Below are 19,944 nucleotides of genomic sequence, written 5' to 3' on the forward strand. Positions count from 1 at the left end.
TCTTTTATTTAAAGTATAAATAATAAAATTGGTATTATTTTTTAAAAAAATTAAAAATAAATAAAACTTTGGGTGTTCCTTTCTATTTTTATAAAAAAACTTTTTTGCATTTTTAGTAAAAGGATAGGATCGGGATTTTTACAGGTATCTACCCGATCCGATATTTTTGGAAAACGCTAAATATCGGTATCGATCCGATCCGATATTTTATATCCACACAGCCCTAATAAATATAAACTGAATATCTTGACAGCAAGAAAATTGTTTAAAGATATTAATGAAAATGATAATATTGAATATGAACAAGAACAAGACTCTGCCACATAAAACAAACATTAATTATAGAATGAATTTACAAAATATAAAATTTAATATTAATGTTGTAAACGAACGCGTTCAAATTAAACGCATTCGTGAACGAAGTTTATTTTTTTTCGAAAAAGATGTATGATGTTACTTTTTTTTTGACGAACGCGTCCTTTTTTTAGTTCGTTTAATTTTAAAAAATCTTCTTATTTTTTTTTCATTTGAAAATAATTTTTTTTTTATTGACTCTAAGCTTTTATTATTTTATCTAATATATTTTGTTATAAAATATATAGTATATATTTATATTAAATGAAATTATAAAAAAAATGTATTCATAATGAACGAACGTGAATGCGTTTCTTTTTTGGGTTCGATTTTTGCCAATGAACGTTGAACGTGAAAGGGGTTGTTTGAATTTTTTGGAAATATTTGCAGTACTATACAAAATAAAGTTGTCTTAAAAATCATTTATCTAAATTTGATCATATTTTGCTAGTCAAATATTGATCATTTAAGTAAATCCTATTTGTCTAGTCAAATACACAATCCTGCATGGGTCTTTTATACACAGGGTTTTCAAAAATTATATTTTAACAACTTCCCACCACCCACATGGAACTATTTTTAAAATATACATATTATTTTATTTAAAAGGGCAAAAATTTACTTTAAATTTACCAGTTTTAAAAAAATAATTTCCAGATCCGTTAGACTCTTGTTTAGTAATAAAATTATTTTTGAGTCTTTTAAAAATATATTTATCATAAATAGAAAATACGAGAATTAAATGAATGCGATATATTCTATGACAATTCAAAACCTGACAGACTTGAGTCGTCCAGAGAATATCTGGATAGACTTAAAGGTTGTGGTTCGGGATTGAATTCGGAATTAATATCGGTTCAATTCATGATAAATTGTCGTGATGAAAAACTCAAAGCAAGATTGTTAGAGGAAAATACGACAGATCGTAACATTATTTATGATATTGTTGTCAAATTTCAATCAATTGAGATAACTAATAATAAGACCTGTGAGGAGAAAAATTCATGGAGAAGAGATGATGGAGCGGAATGGCAAGGCAGTTTAGCATGGAAGGAAAACAAACATGGTTTTAAGTCAAACAAAAACAACAATTTCAAAAAACAAGAGATTATATAGACACCATATAATCTGAGGCCAAGAAATAAAATTAATTTTATGAATGATTTTATTATTGACATGCAACTAAATAATCTCAACAATGTTAAGATCTGTCTTATTTTCCTCTAACAATCTTATTTTGAGTTTTTCATTACGACAATTAATCATGAATTGAACCTATATTAATTCCGAATTTAGTCCAGAACCACAACCGAAGTCTATCCAGATATTCTCTGGACGACTCAATGAGACTAATAGTCGATAGTAGTGATATAAGAACTTGGAAAGCGGTATTGATTGAGAATGTATATTTTATTGTTAACTGTTTATCTAATATGAATTCTTTTATATAATTTAACAATTAATGTTTATTAAGACAAGATTTTATTTGTTTGAATATCATTTTTTAATCAAAATAAGTATCGTCGATAATATAAAATTTTAGGTAAAAAAAAAACTTCTTTTTCTGAATTAATATATATCAAAATTACATATTTTAATATAACTTAATGCCCAATTTACATATCACGATCTACAATTATTGCCTCAAACAGTAATCATTTTCATGAACATGTATATTAACGCTTTAGATAATAAGAAATATATTATATGACATTAATGTGTTTATAAACATTAAACTTTAAATTGAAACAACATTATTTAATATAACATGTTACCAAAATGTAACAATATTAATATTATATTCAACCCAGCCCGAACCCAGATTAATTAAGAAAAAATTTACCCGGCCTAGCCTTGGTCTGGGCCTGTAATTCGCTGATTTTATTTTATAATTTATTTTTAGATAATAAAATATGTGGTACCTCAATGAGTAATAGACCTGATACTATGAAAGCAGACGACTATCAGGAAATTAAGATACAAGAAAGAACTCAATCTTCCACATTCACAGGGTACATGATATAATTATCAGAATAATGATTAACAACTTAAAAAAATAACAGTTACAAAATGTAAATAAAAATAATTATTTTTATTTCATAAAATGACAAATATAAATAAAAATTGCTATTTTTTGTAAATGATTGGCCTATTCATACTTTTAATAATATCGATTATCGGCTGATATCGTTTATTTGATATATCAAATTGCCAAGTTAAAAATTTTATACAAATATATGGCATAATTTTTTTTACATTGAAATAGTCCATTAGCTTCCCAACAGTAAGTTTCCTATTTGTAAAATAGCGATTAGCTTGGGTTTTGATAGAATGGTGGCCAATTTGAATTCCCGCAAGATATGATTTGCAATTAGAGTGTCATAATAATCGGTCTCGGGTTGTAAGCGATTTCGGTTATGCATACCTTTGCTATCAACACATGTTTTTTTACGTCACATACTGAATAACCTAAATTAGAGATCAGGCATTTAGAACATGGCCATATTTTTATTTTTGCATCAAGGGTCTAGGAATGTTTGAAACTAACATATTCGCGAAGGCGGAAAGCAGGCTAATGCTTGATTCCGCTGTAAGATTAAGGGAGTGTTTAAGAATATCGTCGGTCGATGTTTATGTATTGGGATGAACCTATTAACATTTAGTGAAAATATATGCCTTAGACAAAAATTGAGTTACGTCCAACGGAATGAAGAAGAGTGATGTTTTTTATTTATTTTTAACGTTGATAATTCAATTTTTTTTGGTCACTAATTTTTAATTTTAAAGTAAAAAGCTCAGTCGTTCCCGCACGTGCAAAGTTGTTCTTCGGGGCTCCTCATTGGTGGATTCTTGTAAAGTTGGGGATGACGTCACTATAAATGGAGTGTTGCGTTTAAGATACTATTTCGAGTTTGGATTTTTTTTTAAAAAAATGCATATTTTTATGTGATATTTTTGTTCCTTATTTTTTTAAAAATAGCGCCATCTAAGTTTAATACTTTTCTTTGAATTTCGTCTACTTATGACAGGGATACTTTCTATCTTTTGCTACTTGTATTAAAGTTCTCAAAAAATTAAGTTACGCATTTATAAAATTTATTTATCCAATAAAAGACAGTTTAAAAAAAATTATATTCTTTTTAATTTCGTTTAATCATCCTAAGTTCTTTTTAATTTTGTTTATCATCTTAAATTCCTTATCTATGCTTTATTCTTAGCCCGCGGGCAGCGACAGAATCTGGAATAGAAATGGAAACTGTTTTCGTGGCAAATCATGTGACCGTTGACAACGAAATATCGAATGAATTCACTCATAGTTTGACTTACGCGCCCCTTCAAATGAAAAATGTTATTGGGGGTCTGCAGTTACCTGATCAAGTATATGGCTTTTTTTTATATTTACCAATTTTTTCTTTAAAAAATTACAAATAGGCCCTAAAGATGTTAAGAATAAACTGGATCTCCTCAAGAAAAAAAAATAATTTAAGAAAATCAAATTTAATCTTCGTTGTCCTTGCTTGAAATTTTTGTTGAAAATATCTAAATTCAAAATTGGCTTAAAATAAACTTCATTTTTTTTAAAATAGGCTGAAAATGAATTTATCCATTTTTGGAAAATGAATTCTGACACTCCTTTCAAAGCTCGCGATTCTCTCTTATCTGGCATATGTCCTCATGTAAATTTATTTATTATATATATTACCTGCTAAATTTGAGCGCCGTTGGGACCAAGATTTTTGCCCAACATATTTGACCAATTTATCAAAACATTTTATTTATTTTATAATAAAAAAAACATTTTACCATCTGTTATATTCTTAATTTCGTCAATAGATTATGTTCAACCATTTTCGGATAATTTTTTTTAATCCAAATCATCAGTAAAATTATGTATATATACATATATATACTATGTACAAAATAAGAATGTATAAAAAATTTATGTAATAAAATAAAAATAAGATGTTATTTGGTACAATATGTTTTATTTGCACGGCATTTGATAATTTCTTCTTTGGATTTATGAATATTGTGAACAATTCCTTTAGAAATATTAGATCTTATTAGCACATTATCTGTGGGTATGATGATTTAGAAATTTAATAACAAAAAATTTTTTTTAATTTACGATAACTTATTATATTTATTTTCTATATTAATTTTATTATTTTATATAAATAGTTTCAAAATAATGAAACAATTTTATAATATAAATGAAACGCAACAAAAAAATAATAAATGCCCACTTTATAAAGTTTTTACGTAAATGGAAAAAAAATTAAATCTGCTCTCTTTTTAAAGTAGAGTGTTGCCCAATTTATCAAGGTATTTCTTATAGTATTTTAATAGGAATTTGATTGGAACGGGATTTTTCCGAATTATCAAGAGACCAAATGAGACAAGGTTGAATGTAATTCAAATAAATAAAAATATTTTAAATTTCAAAAAAAAATTAGTTATTTCTTTTAACCCCGCTCTTGCAATATAGTAATAAAAAAACAAGGAAACGATTATTAAAAAATATCAGCTATCTAGGCGTCTCATAAAAACGCCTAGGCCCCCTGATATATTGACAAATTATGTAAATATGCTGGATGGAGGGTTCATATTTGAAATTTAATTTATCAGTTAAAATAAGATTTCGGATGGAGACGGGGATCAAATACCTTCTTAATTCCTTATAAATAGCACCTGGAGTTTCGCCTCGTTTATTTTTGCCCCCGTGTTGGAGGGTCTTTGGGAAAGGGAACAAAAATAATTTGTATTCACACAAGAAAAATAGAGGGTTAAATTAATTTTTTTTTAAAATTAGATTTTTGGAGCTTACGCAATCAAGTTGGCTTTAGCCCTCGTGTTAGCTGGTGGGATAGAAATCAATAGTAATTATGCAAAAGAAAAAGATTGCCATAATCAAAGCGATAGAGATGGTGACAATTTTTTTTTTGATATTATTATATTTTTTTTTCAGATGCTCATGTTAACGTTAATCGCGTAAGAGGGCGGTGCCATTGTTTGCTGATTGGCGACGAAGGGACGGGAAAATCGCAATTCCTAAAATTTGCTTCAAAAATATTACCTAGATCTATCTATACGAATGGTAGTTTATTAATTTACATAATATAATTTATGGTTAAAAGAGAAGAATTTTTATGAAATGATATAGTAGTATGATTCATTAACGAAAGAAATACCATGACCAGGCGAGATATATGGGACAAGATAAATTTTTTTGATACCCAATAATCAGATAATAATAAACCAAAAATATATTTAAAAAAATTTTGATGATAAGACATATATTTTTTAAATTCTTAAACAAACTTTTTTAATTTCGTGTGCTACCGCATCTCACTCCACTCGTATTATTCTTGAAAATGCTAATGACAATCTATACATTTAACAGTTAGATTTCAATATTACTCTTTGACACACTCAAATTTATCCTCGATATAAACAACTCTTTCTAAACTAGAGGTCTGCATTGGGCGGGTTTTTGGACCATAAGCCCGTCCACCCAATGTTTTAAAATTTTTTAACCCGCCAGCCCAGCCCACCCATAGTTTAAAAAAATATGTGCGCATCCCCATCAGTCTAGAATTCCTTACCCGCATGCCCGCCCATTAGTTTAAAATTTTTTTCCCGCCCACCCATTATTTATAAAAAAATTTTAACCCGAGTCTGCTATTATAAAATTTAAATAGGATCATTCTTTCAATTTTTTAAGCATCTACTAAAAAAAATTCAGCATTACACCTTGACAAAAAGTTTTATAATTTAGGTAAGCATAAAAAATATTCATTTTATATTATGGTAAATTATTTGATCAAATAAAATATTTATGAAAAAAATATAAATATAACATTGATATTATATATAATTATAATGCAAAAATAATAATGAATCGATATTTTCTGGATTCAAACACCTTCTTCTTTGTTCTAAAAACCTTTCAGCTATGCTAAATCCTCGTTCAGATGAAGCAATAGTTGCAGGAATTGCCAATATTTTACTTACTAATCTTGTTAGCTTTGGCAAATCTCTTTCTTGTCGTTCTCTTTAAAAAGGGCAGGCGGGCGGGCGATTAAAAAATCTTTAAAATATGGGCGGGTGGGTGAGTAAAGAAATTTAAACATTGGTGGGCGGGTTAAAATTATTTTAAATCATTTAAGCAGATAGTAATAAAATATGTTCTTATGAATTTTTTTGAATATTAAAAATTAAAATATCCTTTTTTGGTATCATAAAAACCTTTTAAAATAAAAAAAAAATTTTGGATATTTATTTTTAAACCGGAACCGAACCTCAAAATTCCGTTTATCTAAATTTTTGATGTTGCAAAAAATTAACCTTCTTTTAGTATCTTACTTAACTTTTTACTATCATTAATAAAGCCTTAAACGTTAGCCACGCTGGTTTAACCGTCACGGCGGTTCGATCATCCGAGTGTTCCCCACGTGATTCTCTAAGTGGAGGTTGGGCTCTTGAAGCTGGGCTGTTAGTGCTAACCGACGGAGGCGGGGCTCTGTGCTTAGAATCAATCGACTCACTCAAAGGATCAGATCTGACGGCATTGCATGAAACTATGGAACAGCAAACCATTAGTGTGGCTAAAGTTTGTGGAAACCTTATGAATATATATTTTTAAATCTTGCTACTAGAGCACATTTAATATGGAGTTGATATGTCTTTTAAATAAATTTATGAAATTCTAGGAAGATGCTCTTATTTACATTTTTGATAATGTCTAAATAAATATTAACTGATTAAGTAATTTGGAAATTTAATGTTTAATTTTTTAAATATTAAAGTCATTAATTAGAGTTTTGCAAAAAAACTTCAGTCTTTTTATATAATAAGACTATAGATAGAACACTCATCCAATTCCCCATAGAATAAATTTATATTTAACAAAAAATATCGTAATCATTCTAGCCTGTTGCAAATAAACGAATTTGCATATTAGTTATATAGAGCAGAAAAATGTTTAATTATAGCAATAATAAAATATACTAATGCGTAAAAACCCCATAGGTCGGACAATGCCGACCTCTATACCTGCTGTGATAGAATTTTAACAAAAATAACTTATAATCTATGCCTCTAATTGTTTCAAAGGCTTTTAGGGTTTTAACGTAATACATTTATCTGTTGTCATTAGTTTCACTAAAGTTATACTTTTTTACTTATTTGTTTAATTGCGTTCTGAAAAAAAGTAATATTTATATGGACAATCCAAATATAATTTATAACTTCCGATGCCTGAAAAAAATATATATTATGTTTTTTTAACAAACCCACAAAGGCTGGTATAGTATGCAAACTGAGTTCGAAATCGTCCATCATAGCTAGCATAACTCCTGCTCAAAGATACGAGTCCAATCAAGTTAATATATTGTTGTTAAACAGCTCTATTTATAATATCGGCTAGCTCAATATATTAGCCAAATAAATATTACGCTAGCCGGATAATTTTTCTCATAGATGGTAGAAGGTTTCGACATCTGTTATCGAAATCTCAAAGGTTTTTGCTTAATATTATTTTGGTGAAAATCTTAATTTAAAATTGACTAAATCGAGCAGTTTAACAACAATAGCCATTTTATTTGATAAAATTCTCCTCTAAATATAAAGTATATTCTTAACATATATTCCTACCTTGCGTCATAAATTGAGTCATTTGACATCAAGTATCACTTGTCGCCTCACTATTCAATTGGTCATTATTAGCTTTGTTTTTGCCTTCTATTTACAAACGAATGCTAAGGCAATGTCATAGCTTAAATTTAAATCAAATATGCAATTTTTGTCTTATCTAAATTTTTCCTTTTTTTTAAAAAAAAAGGAACATTTCTCTCACGAGTTATTATCAGGATAAATTAAACTTAAAAAATGAATATGCAAAATAAAATGATAATAATATTTACGAATAATAAGATAGTAACATTTCAAAAAAATATTAAGAATAAATAGAAGATGAGCGAAAAACGCGATGAGCTAAAGTTATCATTATAAATGGATCGTTTATTTATTTATATTCTATTTTAGACCTTGACAAACAGCCTTGCTATTTCCAAAGCTCTTTTGAGTCGATTTGACTTAGTTTTCCTCTTGAAAGACAGGTGTTTTGATGTCAGTTGGGATACCTCTGTAGCGAATCATGTTTTAAATGGGTTCGTTTTAATTTAAAAATTAATTGATAAATTTAGTGGAAGGAGATTATATTAGAAAAGAATGAAGAAACGAAGGAAAATTGGAATGAAAAATTATATTCTATCAATAATCACACATTTTTTTCCCATGCTATTTTTATTAGAGATCTGGAAGCATGGTCCATTAACTTTTATTACTTTTTACTGGACCCGGTCAGTTTTAATTAATTTGTACATGTTTTGCGGTCCATTAATTAAGTTAAAATTTTACTTAAAATTAGCCCAGTCCCTGATTTTTCGGGCAAACTGGGCCCTTGCAGATATTTGATATAATCAACGGTATATTGATTAAAATTGTTTGATTTATTATATCATTAGATTTTAACACTATAATTTCATTTTTCAACAACCCTAAATAAAAAGATTGGTTTTTAACAAGTCCTAAAATGATTAGAGCTATTAAGCCAATCAAATAATACATGTTATTGTTTTTCGATTTGGAAGCAAACTCGTGTTTGTCTATAACCAGAGAAATTAGATTACTCAAACAAGTGGCCTTACATCAAATCGAGGTCTGATAAAAATCGCAGCGTTTTAATCTGATATCAACCATTAAATTTTGATACCTTTAAAGTTTTTAATTATTCATAATAACGCCTTCCCATAATTATTCCGCATCAGATATACACAGTCCAAATTCTGGGCAGCTAGCAGCCCGTCTAATTTGGGTCAGCACAGACTAAAATTTTAAGAAAATAATAGGTATATAGGAGTTTGGGTCTAAAAAAATTTTATTAATCAGAACTTTAAATAAAAAATAATTCTAGAAGCTACGCGGTCATGTATAACCTTCTTGGAATTCAGGGATTTCTACATCGAGGGAGAGGGTAGGGGGGGGGGGTTATAATAACTCAAAATCATCATTTGAAGGTGGGTAAGTCATTATGACGACACTATCAGATTTGTAGTATTGATTTGGATTTCCTCTTTTCCGAAAATTTTGCAGGATTTGGTAGGGTGTTAAGGAATGCAAAATTTTCAATGGAACAAAATGCAGGGCTGTGAACCCGGGCCCCTAACCCTTCGAACTCTGATATTTTACTGAACCAGAACTCCGAACCTTTTTTTAAATGTAGCGGTTCATGAATTTTTTTAAAGTATTTATTTTTTTTATTAATAATTCTTTATTTTATTATATTTTTTTTAAATTATAAAAATGAACAGTATTAAAAAATTAACATTTAAAATATTTAATGTTGTTAAACGACTCGTTTTGAGTCAATTTAAAAAGGCTAAGCCAGAACATTGCCTCGAGATTTCGCTAATAGATGTTTAAACCTTTGTGCTATCTATGAGCAAGATCTTCAGGCTTGCATAATAATTTGGATAAAATATTGAGTTCATCTTTTTTAAAAATCGGCTCAAACAACAATAAAAAATATTTATATAATTAAAAAAAATATATTAAATATTTAAAACATAATTATTGACTCGTGGGCATACGGGGAAATGAGTTTTTTTTTATATTTTCAAATATTAAATGATATCTTGTCAAAATGATTATCGTAGAATCGTTATTTAAAATATTATTTTATTCATTTTATATAAATTTAAAATTTTTCTGCACACCGAGCCCGAACCTGGTTCAGAGATTTTTCACACTCTAACCTGAATCGTCATTAGATTAGGGGATTGTCGAAGTTCCGCTTGAGATTATGAAATAAATTTACGATAACGGATAAAACATATCATTATATATTTCCCTATTTTTATATAGATATTTAACTCCATCAAATACCTCGGAAGCTTGTGAAGGTAAAATAATTATTAAAAAATATAAATTAGAGAATGGGAAAAAAGTTAATTGATAAATGAAATTTTATTTTTTATTTTTAGCGTGGAGTTTAGAGAAAGTGCAAAATTATTTTCTATACATAAAAAACGCAAGGCCTGTGGTAACACAACAGAGCCAATCGTAATGAAAAATTTTTTAACCTTTTTTCATCTAATAGAATTTTTATTTTACAATGTTTCTTCATTTTAATTTTAAGCTTTCCGCTGTTAAGTTTAATATTATATTCTCTTAAAATAGGATGACTGATCCCTTATATAATAATATATTATTTTGTCGGTATCCTCTTATGTTTAGATTTTGCCATTTTTAATTCATAATAATTAAATTAAGAATTTTTATAAACATTAAGGCCAAAATAAGGGACTTCACAAACGATCTTAAAATTTTTTAATATTATTAATAATATTTTGTTATTTTTTATATGGTTTTTTAATACTTTGTCTTTTAAATATGAATTTTAGGCTTAAAGAAGCCAATTTTTACGCCAAAAATAAATTAAATCATAGGATTTCCAACTTGGTAATTGATTAATTAACTTTCTGCAATGATCTTAGAAAGCTCTAAAAATTAGCAATTATTTACAAATAGATTTTTAGATCCTCGAGGCAATAAAGTCCTTAAAATTTTAAATAAGTTAGCTCAAAGAGAATAATTATGAATCAATTTTTTTTTAAATGCGAGCAGAGTTGGGCAGGTCCTCGGGAAAAAGAATCTAGATACATATACAGATTCTTTATGAAAAAATTAATCTTAGATACAGATACTAGAATCTTTTTCAAAATATCAAAATACTTGTATCTTTTGCTTAAGTAGAATATCTTAAATACAAGATACTTTTAAATTATCATTACCAATTAAATTAGAAAAGTTTATAAAATACAGTTTTTAATATTTATTTGTGATGAATATTTACAATAATTAATAAAATATTTAATGAGTTAATTATAATAATGAGGCATTTTAATATTAGTATTAGCCTATTCTTAGCATAGATTGAAAGGGGAGACTAGTATTTTTAATGAGAGTTAAAATATTAATTTGCAAGAGAATATTTAAAATATGGTCATTACTTTACAAGATAATCAAATTTTTCAAATAATTTATCATTAGATCTAAACCTTTACCATTTCGGCATACTTAACATATGGCCCAAACTTAATATCCTTTCAATTAGAGCTGATGAAGGTAATGCAGTATTATATGTATAAAAAATTTCATCAATGGAAGAATAATAATTAAGCATTTATAATGTATTTCGACTTTCTTTAAAATAATTTAAAACCTCCAGTTCAATGTTATTTGAATTATTGAACTCAGCAACATTTGTTTCAACAAAAGGAAAAAAATCATCATTTTCTTTATTAGATGTTAAATCGATTGCTGTTTGATTATATACTCTGGTACTACATTTAGGGCTTCTTTTGTTAATATATTTTGAAAATATTTTTTTTATCATCCGACTCAATCCATAAGTTCCTAAATATGGATGTGATATTGATGTCAAAAAAGCCTTATTATATTTAAATCATATGAAAATATTTTCTTAATATCTTTTGCCCATACCATCTTTGGTAGCTTTGGTAGTCAATATTGTAAACTTGAATTTTTAAGATATATGCCCCTTTTAACCACACATAAATAATATATTTTAATGTTTAACAAATTTTGTGTTTAACCCTTTATCATTTTTTTGTTTATACAGGTTTTACATCTAGCTCGTATATTGTCTTTTTTAACTTTTGTTTAAAAAAAATTTCCATATAAAATTTTAAGATTGGGCTTTGATTCAGGGGAACTTATTTCTATAATTTAAATTTCACTACCTTCTTTTTCACTACTATGAGGGTTAATCATCCAACAAATTAAATATATTACATAAAATTGGTAATGATATTCTATTGAGTTACATTTATATATAAAATACAATCTTTACTAATTTTGTTTTGGTGTTGTTATTTTTTATCTATATCTCTTAATATGAGTTGGAAATTTTCCAGCTAATTTTGGTTGTCAATATATTTAAAATATGACGGAAAAAAATAAGGAAATTAATACAAGATTCCTGAAGAAAATAAGATATATACTGTGATATATAAAATTTTAAATATGAATATTAGAAAGAATCTGTATCTTTTGTCAAGAAAATGATACAAGATTTTTTTCAGAATAAATGATCCTAGTATCTTATTAAAAATGTCAAAAAGATACTGAGTACAAGATACAAAAGGATCTTGTATCTTAGATACAAGTATTCGCTGTACTGTCCAACTCTGAATGCAAGTTGAATTTTATTTTAATAAAAAAAATTCAAATGTATTTAATTAAATTGAAAATATTATTTCAAAATTTTTTCTTGAAAAAAAAAATAATTTTATCAGTATAATCTTTCAACGTAATATTATGGTATATTATTTACCTCTTTTTCATTTATAAAATAAGCCTTTTAAGCAAATACTATTGTTTTCATCGAAAGAGAGAAAATGACACAAAATTAAATTCATTTGGTTCATCAAGGAGCACTATAAGAATGCTGGAGAGTTTGATCAGATTATCTCAGGGTATTTTTATTTTTGAAACTTATAATTTTCTTTTAAAGAATTGAGCAAAATAAGCTACGAAATTAATTATTGTTATTTAAAATGCATAAGATTAACATTCTGGCTGGAATTTTTAAGATTGATTTATTTGAATTAAATATTTTCCTCCTACCGCTATTTATCAATAATTCTAAAAAAATGTATTTAATTATATTGATTAAAAAAAATTATTAGCCCACGCCAAATTAATGCTTCATCAAAGGGTAGAAATTGAAGACGCAATAAGTGTGATAGCCCTAATGGAATATTCGTTGCAGGTATTGTATATTATTTCATATTTAAATCTTTTTAATTTTAAAAAAAGTGAAGATTATCTGAGAAAGAAAAATAATAATTTATTGCTTCTTAGATTATTCTTTTTAAAAAAGCAACCAATTACCGTTACTTTTTTATTTTTGGCGCATAGAGGAATGCATTGGTTGGGCTAAATTATTTTAGACATTGGGCGAGTGAGTGGACGAGTTAAATATTTCTAAAATAATAGGCAATTTTAAGCATTTGACGTGGTAAACAAATTTTTTTAAATAAATTGGCGAGCAGGCAGATCATTTTTAAAAGGGCGAGTGGGTTATATTTTTAAAATAATGGACCCGCGTGCACTCTGGTTAAAACCGTCTATTGTAGACCTCTAGTAACGCATGACTGGTGGTATTACTTTATTAGTTTATTTAACATTATTAGTCTACTCTAAAGGATACAAACCCCTACAATTTATCAGATGCGAATGATGGGAACTATTTAATTCCTTTTCATTATTTTGATGCCTTTCCATCTGATGCGGATGATCATTACAAAAATATCAAAGATATTATACTTTCCAAAATTTGACATTATTTTTTTTTCATAAATTATTGAAATGTACAAATTATAAAATATTATTATAAAAGAAATATATTCGAAAAATTATCGATTATTTATATTAAATTGTGATAATTGATATAAAAATTTCTCAGGATCCAAATTTATAATGAAAAAAATATTATATTATCAGCTGCCACTATGTAGATTTATAAACTTGTTAATTGTAAAATTAATTTTGTTATGTTAAACTTTACCATGTCATTAATTTGTTAATTTTAATAATATAAATCATGTTTACACTTGATTTATATTATTTAACGCAACAGGAGTGGAAATGAATTATATATACATTGATTAGCTTACGAAAAAATTTAGTATTTTTACATGTATTTTATTTAAATCTACCGCCAATCTTACATTAATATAAGAATACATTTTTACTAATACTATAAAAAAATGCATATTAACTTAATTATATAATGGAAAATCGTATGAGATAGAGAAATAATTATTCTAGGATCTGCAGTATTTGTCTAGGATAATTTAATAAAATAAAAATTATGAATTCGAGATTTATCTTTTTTTTTCTATTCAGATTTTGACTGGTATTTACTAAATTTTTGATTTAGTGTTTAATAGCGCTGTAAACATTTCTAAAATTATCGAACACGTTCAACTTAAAAAAATGGAACGCGATAATATATGTCTAAACCTTTGTTCCTTTTATGAGCAAAATCTTCAGACTTTCATAATATTTTTCTGGATAAAATATTGAGTTAGCCGTTTTTAAAAATCGGCTCAAAACGAGCCGTTTAACAACACTATTTCACGTTGGTTCGAAACTTTATGTACAAATTTTTAAACTCAATATATTAGTCATGTTTAAAATGAAAAGTCTTAAGTGAATAAAAAATATTTTATTAAAAAAAATTCTTATTAATATTTTTTATTTTCAAATGAATAAAAATTATATTTTCTAAAATTGAACGAACGCGTTCGTCAAAAAAAAGGTACATAACAATAATCTAAACAAGGTAAAAATTTATTTATAAATCCTAACGTTTAAAACTTAGGTCATATAAATTCCTAAACTATATTTTTTTACTTTATACACCATGAAAATTGTATAAATCTGAATAATCTAGATTTTTTTAAAATAGAGATTTTAAAATCTCTGTACACATTTTACCATTTTTTTAAAAAATATTTTATAATTTTTATTAAAATAGAATATTAGAAATTAATATTGTTTAAGGGTCAAGATAATAAGAGTCCTAAGAACATAATCCACCCAATATATTTATTTCGATTAAAATTTCTCGAGCAAGAAGTAGGATCTTCCAAATTAACAGTATGCAACTCCCTCGTTGAAAATAGTGTATTTATCAGGATGGCAAAGTAATAGTATATGTTTAGATCTGTTAACATACCTAATGATACTAAGGCGGAATTTTGCAAAGCGGCTAATGTGTATAGGAATAATTTGGGCCTTTCCTCAAAATATAAAGCAGTAGAGTTGAGTCCCAGTCTTTTGTCGTAAATTTTGTCCTACGTATAAGAAAAAATAAATATAAAATAATTTATTATTAGCATATAAATTTTTTAAAAAATATATCATCGTAACGAAATTTTGAAACACTTCAAAAATTAATTTTTTTTTATATTTAACCTCATAACAAAATATAAAATAATTTTGCAATATTGCAACATGGTAAATCTTTTTGTCATGCCTGATGAGCTCCAACAAGATGATTTGATATTTTGCCTCAAAGTCGATAGTTTGGTAAAACAAATAAAAGGCAATCATCAGATAAATTAACCTCTGGTAAGATGACGGGAATGGTAACCAAAACGCCCGAAAGGGATCAGACTTGTGGACCACCTATGAAGACAAAAGATTTAGTACATCCAACTGCTATGGTTTCAATAACGTAGAGTTTTAAGTATTAACACCACTTCGGCGGAGGTGACAAAATAATTAATCTTTCTTCCTAACAGCCTTAAATAATCTAAGGAGCATTCTCTTGAAGAAGATTCTGATGGCAATTAGAGAAAAATTTTTGTTAGGTTTAGAGGAGTATTTTTGGCCCTAAAAAGGAGTATATGTTTAGCCAACGTTAGTATTTCAAAGTGTAGACTCTATTAGGAAGAATAGTTATTCTCGATATTAAAGAAGATTGTGAGTTAAAAAAGTTGTTACGTCTAGTATATATATATAAAAGGTTTAAACCCTCAAAGTCAGAGCTGAGTTTTTCCTCTAACTTTAGAACCTGCTGATCCTAATACTGATGGCAGATGTCAAGATGGTATCCCTAAAATTTTTTGAAAAAATTGGCTATTTCTAGCATAAGGCTTTGTTTGTTGATAACTTATCAACCTCTAATCAGCAATAGTGCTGTACCGATATTGAATATTGGATTGGCACCGATGTTTAGAGTTTTCAAAAAATATTGGACCATGTTGATATTGAATCTGATTTTGTTTTTAGTTATTTTATGATTGTATATATAGTTATTTCATTTTTTTTTAAATTTTATAATAATAAATTAATGTAGGGAACTATACAAATTATTAGTTGTAATTAGTAATATTAATTAAATTTTACACCATTTTTTGTTATATTATTAAAATATCTAACGAGTCTCATTCAGCTAGTGTCTCGATTTGATAGTAAATAAAAATATCAGATAGGTTTGGGTTTTTACTAAGATTGGATCAATAAAAATCAGCATAGTCTTAATTAGCAAGGAGATGCCAGATGCGATTTATCAATCTGATATTATATATAATTTTTTTTAATATTAAATTTAACAATAGTTTGTAAATTCGAATTACTGGAATATGGATTATTTAACAAACAAAATAAGAATTTTATATTATAATTAATGTAATTAAATAAATCAAAGAAAATGAAGAATGCTCATAAGCTTATTCTTTGTTTATTCTAAGTTTTAAATAATTAAACTTGATGAGCATAAACAGTGTCATACAAAACAATCCAACATATGCAAGCTATGGATAGTATGGATATGGGTAAAATGGGTTGAAGACTCCCAAATATAGCACTCCATCCCATCAAAGCCCCCCAATTAAAAACTATTCCCAAATGTAATTGGGGCCAAGGAAAATATCGTTTGGCCAATGGATAAGTTACAGTAGGTATCATCGAGACTAAGCCTTTCAATAAAATATTTTAAATAATTATTTAATTGTATTCTAATAATATAATTAATTAGTATTGTTAAATCAGTCACTTTGAACAGTTTTTTAAAAACTTTTAACTAAATATTTTCTCTAAAAAATATTACACAAGCCTGAAGATTTTGCTCAACGATGGCACTAGGTGGATATCTATTAGTAAAATTTCAATGCATAGACAATATTTTGTAAAATAATGAATGAATTGTTTTTAAAAATCAGCTCAAATTGAGCTATTTAACAATACTATAATTAATAATTAAGACTACATTTATAATGGCACTCCATATAAAATATATAAACCACCATTATTATTTATTCATTATCAAATATACAAGATAATTATCTAAACATCTAAATCAATTATAAACCTATAGACAATCAAATACTGTTTAGTATCATTTTATATTTATTATAAATAACTCTTTAATAGCTTAATTCTAAATATATTATTTGCAAATTTGTAGAACCTGATAAATTTTACCTTTATTTTTTAAAAAATTAAATATTTCTTACCTAATATAACAGTATATGTGTTAAGTTGGAGAAGTATAACAAAGGCACCAACTAAATGAAAAGTCAAAAGATTCAATGCTTGTTTTGTAGAAAGTTTGTTTGAAGCTAATGGTCTTTCTTGTGTCCTTTTAACATGTGAATCAAAATCTTTGTCAAAAATGTCATTTATTATACAGCCAGCATTTCGCATTAAAAAAGAACCAAGAACGAAGTATAAAAATATATTTAGATCAGGAAAATTGATATTCAATAAAAAGGTATCAATTATAGTATTAGTAGATAATTCTGGCCAAATATCTGTATGTAAGTTTAATTTCTTTTTTTCCAAAGATGTGGCTAATGTCAAGGACCAAGCTCCTGGCCAAAATAACAACCATGTCCCTAAATAAATAAATTATAGTAAGAACTATATATTTTTTAAAAAATAAGTGGCTATACCACAAAATTATGTAGGGATTGGAAGTCTATATATTCCATTAGTTTTGTATTTAAAATATATACAAAATTAAATCATAATTTATTAATAGTCTCCATATTGGGTTTATATTTATATCTCAATTGTTGAAATGAATTTGCAAAAAATAGTATACCTGAACATGCCTGCTCTTATAGAAAAAATGATGTTTAGTAAATTTACTATTTTTAAAAAAAATAAAATATGGTTTGTTTAAACTTTAAAAAGAAAAGGAATATGTATCGCAACTTCTATTATTTTAAGCATATTAAAATTTTAGACTATATCATATTAAATTTAATGTAGTCACAGATAAAAATTTTATAAAAACAACCAAAATAACATAAAAATATAACCTATTTTTCTTTATCCTTACCAATTGGTTTATCAAATCGAATTAATTTTAAATATTGTTGAACTAGAAGTGGAGAACGTTTGGTTATCCAATCTGATCTTCTAGGAAGTTTGCAATATCTGTAAAATTTTGCTTAAAAATAGCAAATATATTATGGAACCCTCTTTGCCAACATCCGTGCATGATAAAACCCCTTATTAATAACATAATTCAATTTAAAATATTAAAAAAATAATGTTATGTTGAAGAATTGCATTCTCCGAAAATAATGGTATTGTCATATATAATCTAATTGGCATTTTCTCCCAAATCTTTATTATTTATGTAGATATTTTGAAATTTTATTTGATGATTGACTACAATCATATATGGGGAAGGATTAACCGAGCTAAGAAATTTCGAGGGGCTTGGGCAGCCGGGTGTTAGGGTCATCTCAGATCGATAATAAGGGCCAATAAAATCTATATAAAGAATAATTAATGTCCTCTAAACAAAGGGCGTGGTATAAATCTGTTTCAAACAAAACCAAGCTTAATAACCCAAAATATGAGAACTAGACAAAAAAATTTAGCAGCCATATTGGATAAGATTGATCATGGGGAAAATAAAGATAGATGGACATAAATATAAGATATCTCTGTAAATTGTTCCATAACTGCGTTATAAACATTAAAAATTGTGAATAGAAGGACATATATATAAGAAATGTCTGTAAATTGTTCCATAATTGCGTTATAATCATTAAAAATTGTGTAGGAATCATCCTTGGCAATGAACTACAGCACTGATTTTTACAATCGCTGATACACCAAGGATAATAAAACTCTGCATTAGCAAGAAGTGGAAGAGTATGCTCAAGACAAAGTTATGATGGAGATAATGATATGGCACTAGTAGCAAAATTCACATGTGGAACTGATAGAGTAGGCTTCGACTTTGGATTAGCAACTTATGCTGAAGGGTAGCATAAGCTTAGATTTGCATTTTATAAACACTTATGACGAAAAGATTATTCCTGTTAATCCACCAAAGTGGTCTACGAAGCTCCTAAACTCCAAAGTAATCTCAGTAGATATAACAAACATTGCTTCACAGCACGAACTGTTGGTAAAGATACTCATAAATCCTCTCATAATAAACTATAAATGGAACTTCGCATCAAATTGAATAAATTAAAATCTATGACAATTCGCTATAAATACAAATATCGAAAGATGTAGATTGATATCTCAACAAGACGTCGACCTGACAGAAGATGATCAAATAATACTGAAAAATCCTTGAAACAAAAAAAATATTTTTTCAGCTATCCAACAGTTGTTTTTTTCTAACTCTGGTTCTACTCCATCACAAATTCCACAAAACAACAATTCTGTTATTAAACGCAAAGGATATTTGCCTTGCCACCAAATAAAAACAAATTTGAGTTCAACCAGGATTAATATCTTTCATTCTATTTGAAGCCTAGAAAATCCAAAGTTTGAATACAAATTTGAGTTCAACCAGGATTAATATCTTCCAATCAATTTGGAACCTGGGAAATACAAATTTGTATTCAAACAGGATTAATATCATTCAATCTATTTGAAGGTAAGTAAATCCAAAATTTAAACACAAATTTGACTTCAACCCCTTCAACCAGGATAAATATCTTTCAATCTATT

The 19,944-nt window shown here is 26.9% G+C and overlaps 2 protein-coding genes across 3 annotated transcripts; one reads left to right on the plus strand and one right to left on the minus strand.

Moving 5' to 3' along the window:
• The first annotated feature begins 692 nt into the window (after window positions 1-692).
• On the plus strand, window positions 693-13,784 carry LOC135930274 (DNA helicase MCM9-like). Its single transcript, XM_065467053.1, has 16 exons — window positions 693-743; window positions 1,081-1,420; window positions 2,258-2,366; window positions 3,142-3,264; window positions 3,573-3,732; window positions 3,942-4,031; window positions 5,168-5,234; window positions 5,324-5,452; window positions 6,747-6,967; window positions 7,658-7,738; window positions 8,401-8,525; window positions 10,282-10,319; window positions 10,401-10,479; window positions 12,799-12,917; window positions 13,131-13,213; window positions 13,638-13,784. Exons 1-16 carry the CDS (start codon window positions 693-695, stop codon window positions 13,782-13,784), a joined length of 1,962 nt encoding a protein of 653 aa, XP_065323125.1.
• A 1,098-nt stretch (window positions 13,785-14,882) lies between these two features.
• LOC135929529 (4-hydroxybenzoate polyprenyltransferase, mitochondrial-like) lies at window positions 14,883-18,567 on the minus strand. 2 transcript variants are annotated; one of them, XM_065466144.1, is made up of 6 exons: window positions 18,441-18,567; window positions 18,302-18,399; window positions 17,472-17,852; window positions 16,723-16,934; window positions 15,488-15,639; window positions 15,074-15,305 (listed from the first exon to the last, which is right to left on the minus strand). In XM_065466144.1, exons 1-6 carry the CDS (start codon window positions 18,485-18,487, stop codon window positions 15,221-15,223), a joined length of 975 nt encoding a protein of 324 aa, XP_065322216.1. In that variant the 5' UTR covers window positions 18,488-18,567; the 3' UTR covers window positions 15,074-15,220. The 2 variants fall into 2 exon arrangements, with proteins under 2 accessions (XP_065322215.1, XP_065322216.1); XM_065466143.1 differs by lacking the exon at window positions 15,488-15,639 and having other exon boundaries at window positions 14,883-15,305.
• Between the last annotated feature and the right edge of the window lie 1,377 nt (window positions 18,568-19,944).

The sequence above is a fragment of the Gordionus sp. m RMFG-2023 genome, chromosome 5 (assembly GCF_954871325.1).
Source record: "Gordionus sp. m RMFG-2023 chromosome 5, tfGorSpeb1-WG-v2, whole genome shotgun sequence".
Lineage (NCBI taxonomy): Eukaryota > Metazoa > Nematomorpha > Gordioida > Chordodea > Parachordodidae > Gordionus > Gordionus sp. m RMFG-2023.

What these genes read in the sequence shown, in the direction of transcription:
- LOC135930274 (XM_065467053.1), top strand. Translation starts at nt 693, where the DNA reads ATGAACGTTGAACGTGAAAGGGGTTGTTTGAATTTTTTGGAAATATTT. An exon ending in CAATCTTCCACATTCACAGG is followed by an intron (nt 2,367 to 3,141) that starts GTACATGATATA and finishes TTAATTTTAAAG; the next exon opens with TAAAAAGCTCAGTCGTTCCC. An exon ending in GCGAATCATGTTTTAAATGG is followed by an intron (nt 8,526 to 10,281) that starts GTTCGTTTTAAT and finishes ATTTTTATATAG; the next exon opens with ATATTTAACTCCATCAAATA.
- LOC135929529 (XM_065466143.1), bottom strand. Translation starts at nt 18,487, where the DNA reads ATGTTATTAATAAGGGGTTTTATCATGCACGGATGTTGGCAAAGAGG. An exon ending in CACGGATGTTGGCAAAGAGG is followed by an intron (nt 18,400 to 18,440) that starts GTTCCATAATAT and finishes AAAATTTTACAG; the next exon opens with ATATTGCAAACTTCCTAGAA. An exon ending in CACATATACTGTTATATTAG is followed by an intron (nt 16,935 to 17,471) that starts GTAAGAAATATT and finishes TTTTATTGAAAG; the next exon opens with GCTTAGTCTCGATGATACCT.